This window comes from Macrobrachium nipponense, chromosome 27 (genome assembly GCF_015104395.2).
Source record: "Macrobrachium nipponense isolate FS-2020 chromosome 27, ASM1510439v2, whole genome shotgun sequence".
Classification (NCBI taxonomy): Eukaryota; Metazoa; Arthropoda; class Malacostraca; order Decapoda; family Palaemonidae; genus Macrobrachium; species Macrobrachium nipponense.
In genome coordinates, this window is record NC_087216.1 from 33,205,159 (window position 1) to 33,216,026 (window position 10,868).

Here is a 10,868-nt window from a genome sequence, read left to right on the forward strand (position 1 = left end):
AATATACCTTCTCCCTCCAACAGCTAGTCTAACACTGGTCGAGAGGGCAGTGCTCCCCTCAACTTTACGCGTGGGCTTGCTATTCCTGCTAGCAAAATCAGAATTGCTGTGCACCAGCAGTTCCACAAATTGTTTTGATAAATTTGCTTTTTTGTTTATTTACAGACAAAATGGTAATGATTTTTTAAGGATTATTGATAATCTATACTTAATTTCTCATATTCATGTATATATTCCTAATTTTGTATGTATACCATCCGAGTTACGACCTAGATCCGTTCCGACCAACAGGTCGTATGTCAGAATGGTCGTTAGTCGAAAATACCAGCCAAAATGGCCGACACGTGGATTATAAGTACTCGGTTAAAGTGGAAGATTATACTGTACTCGAGGACATATGATATGAATGTGTTGCATTTTTAAGTAACTTTTTCTGTTGAATAATATTATTGTGTATATACAAGCTGTCTATTTATCTTTTTTATGCCTTTTAGTTTCACTTTTATAATTTTATAATTTTATCATACTTTTCTGTTGAATAATATTATTGTACATATGTATATACAAGCTGTTTATTTATAATTTTTATGCCTTTTAGTTTCACTTTTATCATACTTTTTCTGTTGAATAATATTACTGTTGTACTATACGTACAAGCTGTTTATGTATTTATCATTTTTATACCTTTTAGTTTCACTTTTATCATTTTATCATAGAAATATTTTTAATATTATACTGTAGGTGCAATGTATTTAGCTTTTTTTTTTCAGTTGCTTAGTTGATATACTACGTACATACATCTTCATATAATATGGTTTTAGAAATAAAATATTTATTACTGCAGTTGAATTTATTATACAAAAATACAAATGAAGATCAAAATGCGAAAATAGAAAAGTTACAGTTCAAAAATAGAACATACAGCTGTAGTACAAAATAGAAAATACATATGCATGTAAAAAAATAAGCAAAACAACACTCAAAATTAATGTTCACTGGTGCTTGGTTCGACGTCATCAACACTTTGTTTTCTTCATACGCACGGTCGAAAGAAAGATCAGCTGTTAAGTCAGGCGAGGCAGGGGATGGGGAAGGGGTGGTTACTGCGCTGGCCGATGTAGGGGAGGGGGTGGCTTCGATGCTGGATGAGGCGGGCTTTTGTGTTCGTTTGACAAACATGCTAAGTGTCGTTTGGATCTTCTGCTTTTTTTTTTTCATTGTACATTTCTTTGTATGGCCTCATTACTTCTTGCATAGATCTCTCTATCCGGGCAAACCGTTCAACATTCGGATCCATTCCTTCCAATTTATGCAGCATTGTATTAAGCATTTGTATGGCTTCCGATAATCCCTTTACAGTAAACTTTCGTTCGTGCTCCTCTTCTTCTACAACTTCCTTTTCTTCCTCTCTTCTTTCTTCTTCAGCTTTCCTTTCTTCTTCTATTGCTAACAGTTCTTCATTTGTTAATTCCTCAGGTTCTTCACTTATCAGTTCTTCAATTTCTTCTTCATCACATCCTAACTCAAGTTGCTTTGCCAAGCTAACAATTTTTCCTCGGACGTTGCTTAATTCCTCTTCGTTATCGAAGCCAACAAAATCTCTGAGGAAGCGTTTGCAGCAGTGTTTCCAAATACCACTCATACATTTTTCTGTCACCAAATCCCAAGCTTTAGCGACATGCTTGATACAATGGTAAATGTTGTACAATTTCCAATAATCGCGCAAAGTCAGCTCAGGGTTTTCATCCATAGCTTCAATGGCTTGGTCAAAGGAAATTCTTACGTAGTGCGCCTGGTGCACTCGCGAATTCTTTGCTTATGTACGTGCCTTTCGGCATCTTTTTCCAAAACAAGGCAGTTTCGTCCACATTAAAAATCTGTTCGGGCAAATATCCTTCTTTCACAATTAGTTTATCAAATTCTTCAACGAATGCCTTAGCAGCAGGCGCATCACTGCTAGCAGCCTCGCCTTTCGTCAGAACATGGTGCACTTGGTACCGATCTCGGAATCGACGAAACCACCCATCACTCGCTATAAACTCCAACGAAGCATATTCTTCACCTCCTTTCTCTTTTAACATTTTAAATAAACTTGTTGCCTTGCTTTGCACTGCTCGCAACATCACTTGCACATTTCTTTGTCTATTATCTTCCAGCCACGTAAATAACAACTTTTCCATGTCTGCTATCGTTCCTTCACGCTGTTTGGTGATAATAGTAGACTTGAATGGGGCTGCTCCTTTCACTGCGTCCTTAATCCTTTCCTTGTCCTTTAGAATGGTGGAGACCGTGGAGTGGGAGAGATGGAGACTTCTGCTTATACAATTAACTTTCATCCCACCTTCATATTTCTTGATTACTTCCATCTTCATCTCCAACGTCAGTGCCTTCCTAGCTTTCTTGGCAGAATTGCATTCTGATGAGTCAGACTTTCTCTTAGGGGCCATGGCAAAGGTGTAATGAAAAAAATGTTCCTGCTACAATGTTACAGTACTGCTACAATGTCTAGACAGTGAGTGAGGTAGTTGGGATGAGTCTGTCTGGGATGCTGTGCTGCCGGTGCCGTCGTAAGTACGGGTGGACGTAACTCGCGCAGGTCGTAACTCGGATGGTAACTGTATACGTATATGAAATCTATAGGGAGTGCTGCAATTCCACAGTGCCCACTGACGAGCAGCCTGGCTATAAAATTTGAAAATCTCATTCTTGTCCAGTATTTCATGTTCTTTTTTCATCTTTGCATCATCAGAATAAAAAGAAAAAAGGCCCAGCATACTTCCCTGATGTGTAATACTTTGGTCATTGACTTAGATGTATGCGTATTCTAGATTTGCCAACTGATGAAAGCAGTAACTTCTTTTACATGTGTTTAGTATAAAAAAATTCTGATGATGATTCTGTTACTGTTATTGTTTTTATTTAAAATATTTAATATAAGTTTCCACAGATTTGAATGCCTTAAATTTAGAAAGTAAAAAGCATAATAGAAAAATTAAATTCAGGAAGATAAAACAGAGATATCCCTCGATTAACCAGATCTTTATTACATATTTGGAAGTCAACATTATCCAACACACCCAGACCAGGGACCAAGGCCCAAAGATATATGATATATACAGTAACCCCTTGATTATCCGGATTCCATTATCTGGAATGCGGCATTATCTGATGCACCTGGACCAGGGAGCAAGGCCCCAAAGATATATGATATATAAAAAAAATTTTAAATTGAAAAAACTCTCTGATGGCTGACAATGCTGCATGGCCTCAGATAAATACTGGCAATGCTGCTTAAACTCGTAAACAGACTGAGAAAGGGTTTGGAGAGGTGGGGGAGGCATGGAGAAGTTTCCAAGGTGAGGGTGGGTCAGATGGCTGGGTGCCATGGGAGAGAAGGGGCAGTAAAGCTGTGTAGAGAAGCGGTAGTTTTGGCAATACATTAGCTAATTAGTAAATAAACAATGTTGTTATACAAAAAAGGAAATTAGTGATAATTTTAAAAGGTGTAATACGTACCTCAGTACTATGAGAAACCCCCTTAGGTATGCAATACAGGCGTAACTTTATTAGTTGTCAAACATTCTGTAAGACAGATTTATTCAATTTGTATTAAAGACTTATTAAATTTGTATGAAACATTTTATAGATATTTTGTTGTTTACATTAATATTGATAAGCATCATCAGCTGATTGATACTCAGAGCATAAACAAAAGACAAAAATACACTTTGATAACTGTATTTTGCTGAATTTATACATTAATATTATAGTACGGTACTGTGATTAGTACAGTAAATAATCTTTTGCCATAAATGTACCATTCATTCACAAAATATATAGTATAGACAGTTTTGTGATGCAGCCATAACAGGAAAGATATCTCTCTCTCTCTCTCTCTCTCTCTCTCTCTCTCTCTCTCTCTCTCTCTCTCTCTCTCTCTCTCTCTCTTGTCAATACTATACTTTACATATCCTTTTAATGACAATAATATCAATTATTGTACCATAAACAGAAAAAGCACAAACCTAAATCCAGTAAATTCAAACAGATCATGGAGTATGGTTGTCATATCTTTTGCGTTGTCTGATTTACTGTACCACATTTCATTACAAGTCTAGTTGACTATGATTAACACATGTGTATAACAGTACACGAGAATATTTGATAATTTTACCAAAGAGAGTATTGACAATCTTATCAGTGCTGATGTTTCTCTAATCACCATAAAAGATATTTAAAATCTGAATTTCATATTCATGGCAATTAGTAACATTCTCGTCCCAGCCTTAGTGGCCTTCAATTCTCTTCCCCAAACAGTCACTGTGCCTCAATGACGCTTCAATTTTTCTCTCCCTCTCTGTAAACCAGTGTTTCTTAAACTTCCTTGTGCAGTGGACCCCTTTGATTAAAATTACTCACGTAGCGGAGACCCCTTATTTTGATAATTTCCCTCTTGGGTTTAAAATTGTTTTCAGGGTATGATATACGTATATAGTACTAAAATTGTTACTGAATCATTTATTAATGGCTTATTTTCAACATCAATGTTTACATTTTACTTAAAATAACTTTCACACTATTATTAATTTTGCACACAAAAATCAATTCCGCTGTCACTCAGACCCAAACTCTCTCTCTCTCTCTCTCTCTCTCTCTCATTATCAGTGCAGTTTTTGTTTCATTCATGTTGTTTAGTTAATTCTTTATTCCATATCATCATTGCTTTTGTACTTTTGGTGTTTGTCATTTTGCCTGCGTTCTTTTGTTCTTACCTTTCTTAATTCATAACGATCCTGCTTTTCTTCATTCCTTCAGAGTTCGACAGTCCCGTCCGTCTTTATTTCATTCTTATTCATTGAGAGAGAGAGAGAGAGAGAGAGAGAGAGAGAGAGAGAGAGAGAGAGAGAGAGAGAGAGAGAGAGAGAGAGAGAGAGAGCAGCCCATCCTGGCAGCCTGGTATCAGTCAGTACATTGTTGCCTGATCATAAATACCACTGTCTTCTACAAAGTTGTTAATTTGCACTCATCCTAAACTGACGAGCCCCATTGTCAGAAGCCAAGAGGATTTGGTGGTACAAAAATAGAAATTGAGGACGTTTTGGGCAAAAATGTTTTTGCGTTAGGTTTGGCCTAAAATTTATCTGATACTGACAGCCAAATTATCCTGCAAGCCCCTTGTAACATTCCACAGACCCTTGGCAGTCTGTGGACCACACTTGAAGAAACGCTCTAAACCTACAATTTTACATGAAAAATGGGGATTGTCTGATACACGGAGTTGTCTTATATGCTAGGATGTACGGTAGTCCTTAGGTCTCTGGCATATTGATAATCTCTTGTTCTTGTTGCAGGTGCTGGGACCATAATCATGCTCGTAGGCCTCGTATGGAAGAGGTTGTAGAAAAAGTCTCAATTATCTGTAGATTTCTAAAAGGTGCTGATGAACCCATCAACAACCCACCATCAGACGACTCAATGACTGGTAAGTACCATATTTATGTAATCTTTCTACCTGTTGAAGGTATTCATAAAATTTAACATGTTCTGGTAGGAGACTTTGAAAAGATTTTTAATTTGTTTTTAAAGACAATATTTAATTATTGCATAGAAAGTATAGTATCATAAATTTAATTTTTCTTATAAAAAATTTGAAATATTTCACTCTTAAGTGTTATATTTTGATATTGGAAACAGGGTTATATTTTGATTACTGGTAACCCTCCATAATTATGTTTAAAGTCTTGTCGTTGTACATAAAATAAGAAAAATTTGTAACTGAATTATCTTTGGCCTTCAGTCTCTTGCATAAATGTAATTTCATGTTAATTTCCTACATGAAAGACTTATGGTGAAGAAATATTTCTTTTTTATGCCTCAGGAAAACATACTACAGGTAATTATGTTGCAGAGATTTTGAAAGCTCTATATTTTATAATATATTCATGACAGGATGATGTAAAGAACATTACCTAATTGTCATGTAAACAATGTAGAATAGATAACAGTTTATAGAAAACCTTTGGCTCAGAAGAAAATGTTTCCTAAATTGTAGATATCTGTTTTATGCTACTGATAAAATGAAGTACAAAATCCAGTGCATTATTAGGCAATAGTACATTTTTTATATACATTGCAGAAAATTAATTGTAGATGCTTTTCATGCCATTATTCATGCTACAAAGATGTGTTTTCTGCAATAAAGAATCAGACGTCTTATTCATTTAATAAAGTCAGTTTTCAACTTTAATGAAATTACATGGAAAGTTAAAAATTCTTTTTATTTTTCTAATGCATCAGCTAAGAAGAGTAAGTATAAATCAAGGTTTTTTATATATTCTTTTGCATCAAATGACGATAAAGTAAGAGTTTGAAGGAGTAAAATTTAGTTATGATTTTATTCTTGTATAAAGTTAATAATGATTAGAATAAGTGCTTGACAGCAAAGAATTCTATGTTAATGTGATTAGAATAAGTGCTTGAGAGCAAAGAATTCTATGCTCTTAAGACCAAATGTGTAAAAGTGTATAGACTATTCCATGCATGCTAAATGTAGTTGGTTGAAATTTCAGTATAGTATTTAATTCTTAGCAGGAGAAGGAGAGCATATGTTGAAAAGCACCACATTTTATCAGCAACCTATTTTGTTTTTTCCTTCATGACAACATTCTCAAGCATAAAAGATACATTACAATTCTCATAATTATAAGAATATACAATAATTATTGAATGGCAAAACTTAGCCGGGAGTTGATAACAAAGTAAATTAAAAATTCTTTAAAGTTACATACTTGTATTTACAATAATATAAAAAAATTACCAAGCATTTAAACAAAACACTAATCAGTGTACAGTAAAAACAAGGGGATATGATGAACTGTCTAGGTTAAATTTTGGTTTTCAAAAAATATTTTTATCATCTCAAATATTCTAAGGATTCATTAAAAGTACCAAGAACAACGACATTTTTGTCTTTACCAGTGTTACATTCTTCTATATGTTGTAATGTTGGTGATTTGTTTGGCTTGGCCAGACAGCAACCAGTTCTAAGAAAAATGGTATGATGCTGTAGATATCCTGTCTGGACTGACCTCTTAGACTGGCCAATATAGTTGGAAATGCTAAACAAAATATCTGATAGTGGCTTATCCTTATGGTTCAACAACGGTTGTATAACTATTGGTAAAATGATCTTGCAGTTAACCCTTAAACAACGAAGGGGTATAATAAAAATCGTCTCCCGTATGCCGAGGGGGTCTCGGAGTGAGCGCCGAAGCTGAAAAAATATTTTTTTCAAAAAATCACAGCGCGCTTAGTTTTCAAGATTAAGAGTTCATTTTTGGCTCCTTTTTTTGTCATTGCCTGAAGTTTAGTATGCAACCATCAGAAATGAAAAAAAATATCATTATCATATATAAATAATGCGATATATGATAGCGCGAAAACAAAATTTCATATATAATTGTATTCAAATCGTGCTGTGAGCAAAACGGTTAAAGCTAACGAGTTAATTTTTTTTCTTTGTATTGTACACTAAATTGCAATAATTTTGGTATATAAAACATTGTAAAACGATCAAAGCAACACAGAAAATATTATCACAAAATGATGCATGAATTCGTAACGTGCGGACATAAAAAAATGTTTTTTTTCAAAAATTCACCATAAATCTAAATATTGTTCTAGAGACTTCCAATTTGTTTCAAAATGAAGATAAATGATTGAATATTACTATACTGTAAGAGTTTTAGCTTACAATTGCAGTTTTCGACCATTTCAGACGAGTTAAAGTTGACCGAATGTAGAATTTTTGTATATATTTTTTTATATGCAAATATTTCAAAAATGAGAAAAGCTACAACCTTCAATTATTTGTTGTTGTATTCTACATAAAATTGTGCACATTTTCATATATAAAACTCTATGAAACGCTTAATATGAAATGGAGCAAATATGCCGAGAATGCGACGTACGCATTTCAGAGATTTGTGGCGGAGAATCCACGCGCGGAGGGAAGGAAAGTTTTTTTTTTTTTAAATTCACCATAAATCTAAATATTGTGCTAGAGACTTCAAATTTTAGGTTTTAGGTTACAATTGCGTTTTTCGACCATTTCGGTAGAGTCAAAGTTGACCGAACATGGTTTTTTTTTCTATTTATCGTGATTTATATGCAAATATTTCAAAAATGAAAAAAGCTACAACCTTCAATTATTTATTGTTGCATTTTACATGAAATTGCGCACATTTTCATATATAAAAGTTTATGTAACGGCTAATTTAAAATGGTGCAAACATTACGACAATCGCACGTATGATTTTTTTCGGAAGAGTTACCGCGCGGACGTAAGGAAAATGTTTTTTTTTTTCATAAATTCACCATAAATCAAGATATTGTGCTAGAGACTTCCAATTCATTGCAAAATGTAGGTAAATGATTGAATATTACTAGAATATAAGAGTTTTAGCTTAAAATTGCGTTTTTCGACCATTTCGGGAGAGTCAAAGTTGACCAAAGGTTGAAATTATGGCACTTATTGTTATTTATATGAAAATATTTCAAAACTGATAAAAGCTACAATCATGAGTATTTTTTGTTGTATTCTACATGAAATTGCGCACATTTTCATATATAATACTCCATGTAACGGCTAATTTAAAATGGTGCAAATATTATGTCAAAGTGACGAAATAATTTCTGAGATGTGTCACTGATACTTTTTAGTGCGATAAGAAAGAAATTCGCGCTTGCGCGCCTGCGTAACGATTGTAAACAAAACAACGCCTTGATCCATGAGCTCCCAGCATCCCCCAAGGAGCGTGATTCAAAAGTTTTGGCCTTGGGGACCTATAAGTATTTTTCCGCGAATTTTTAAAAAAACTTTTCTATGTCGACGTACGATACGTCCAATCGGCACCTGACAGACAATTTATCTCGACGTCTAATACGTCCAATCGGCGTAAGAGGGTTAACCGAGTCTACTGATAACTGGGCACTGCCTCTATTATTATAAGTACGTAACTTGAAATCTTTCATTAAATTTTTTTTATGTTAATTCCATTTCTTAGTTTTACCAAATATTGTACGTATATTCTTTTAACTATGAAAATCAATGTCTTTTTATTTTATTTATTTATTTTTTTGTTCAAGTTTGAGAATGTTATATGAAGGAACAACAAAATGCATCACTAATAAGATGTGGTGTTTCTTAAGTTTGCCCTTCTTTTTCGGACAATGTTTTCATGACTTTGAAATTATATTAGGGTTTTTCTGGGATAATAGTGTTAGGTGTATTTTTGTTTGAACTGTCAAGTTTGGCAATGAAATGTTAAAATAAGCAATTATATAAGTGTTTTAGGGGTGCATATAGCCTACATCATTGTAACAGTAGTAGGAGAGTAGACTGTAATGTAAGGTTATTTTGGGTGTTTTGGGATGATGGTTTGGGATGTATCTTTGTTTGAATGGTATTAAATTGTTTTAGTATGATAATTTAAAGTATATTTTTGGTTGAACTATCAAATTAAGCAGTGAATGTTAAAATAGCCAGTTATACACATTTTAGTTGAAGGGGGGGGGGGGGGGGTACAAGGTACATACTTGGCAGTTATAAGCTAGTTAAAAGCATTTTTAGAGAGGATTTTTGCATTTCTGTGGTAGGTTCTGAAACCTATACCTGCATAAAAATGGCAGGGCATTGTGCTGCTAGGTTAACATACACTCAACTCAATCGGGCTGGAATTGCCGATGTTGTGGGTAGTCTAAAAAGGAGTGGTCATAATGGCCTAGGTGTACCTATGCTATTTTCTTAGTTAGTACACAGTTATCCACAAGCATGCACATCAAAAGGACTCCATATATGAAAAGTTACGGACTGTATGCCTATGAAAAATGCAAATTACCTTTAAGATTTTGTCATTTTTTAATCCTGATTGTGCCTTAGTCACAGCCTTAAGATTTTTTTAGGAGTAATTTTGTCAATGTTATTAAAACTGAATCTGTCAGGTCTCACAGTTATTGACAATTTTTTGCAAGTACTGTATATACTCGTGTAATGTTCGATATTTAAAGACCAAATTTATGGCCTGAAATTTTGGGTTGAACATTAAATGAGGTATAGTTTTGGAAAAGCCCAAGATTTTGGGACTAGGCTAAGTCTAGGCTTTGGATTTTCTGACAACATAAGTTGTCAAAGAAGCATTTCCTTCCACAGAAGTTGACAAACAATTTTTTCTGTAAAATAGAGACAATAAGTACAAATATTGTTTTACTTATCTGAGAATCTTTTATTATTGTTATGTTGTTGTTTCTATATTGGAAAAGTGCAAACTTTTGGGACTATGCTAAGCCTACCATAGACTTTGGATTTCCTGACAACGGAAGTCAACAAAGTAGTATGACCCTGGAGCACCAGCCAGCACTAGCAACAAATCCGGGTATTCCAAGAGTCTTAGCTTTCTTCAAGGCAACAATTCTTATAGCTCCCCATGATATGCTGTATCCTGCATTCTGATTGTTAGTAACCCATTCTTCAACTTTTTTTTTCCAGGTATGGCCACTTACAACTCTCTCTAAGATTGGCACATTTGTATGAGCATTTTAGTTAAACTTAATTTTTCTGCCTCCAATCACGAACACACTTATCTGATATGCTATATTTGTTAGCAGCTTGCACATTGTTGCTTGCTTCAGCAAAAATGATCACTTGCAGTTTAAATTTAGTAGTAAACTTCCTGTATTTATTTGACGACATACAGAAGGGTATTGAGTAAAAATATTTTGAAAACTTATGATATAAGAAACAGTAACAGGGCAATAGAGTTGAAAGAATAGTGGAATTGGGTAAAGAGAGATTAAAGAATAGAAATATA

General features: G+C 34.2%; 2 protein-coding genes across 2 annotated transcripts in view; one reads left to right on the forward strand and one right to left on the reverse strand.

Annotated features, from left to right (window-relative positions):
• Positions 1-1,766: 1,766 nt before the first annotated feature.
• LOC135200666 (tigger transposable element-derived protein 1-like) lies at positions 1,767-2,447 on the reverse strand. Its single transcript, XM_064229273.1, has one exon. It carries the CDS (start codon positions 2,445-2,447, stop codon positions 1,767-1,769), a length of 681 nt encoding a protein of 226 aa, XP_064085343.1.
• Positions 2,448-2,501: 54 nt separating this feature from the next.
• The window catches only part of LOC135200667 (uncharacterized), a 199,829-nt gene continuing 191,462 nt past the window's right edge, over positions 2,502-10,868 (forward strand). Inside the window, exons 1-2 of the mRNA XM_064229275.1 lie at positions 2,502-2,512; positions 5,352-5,482. Of these exons, the coding sequence (XP_064085345.1) occupies positions 2,502-2,512; positions 5,352-5,482 (142 nt within the window). The remainder of the gene's footprint in view (positions 2,513-5,351; positions 5,483-10,868) is intronic.

What these genes read in the sequence shown, in the direction of transcription:
- LOC135200666 (XM_064229273.1), bottom strand. Translation starts at nt 2,447, where the DNA reads ATGGCCCCTAAGAGAAAGTCTGACTCATCAGAATGCAATTCTGCCAAG.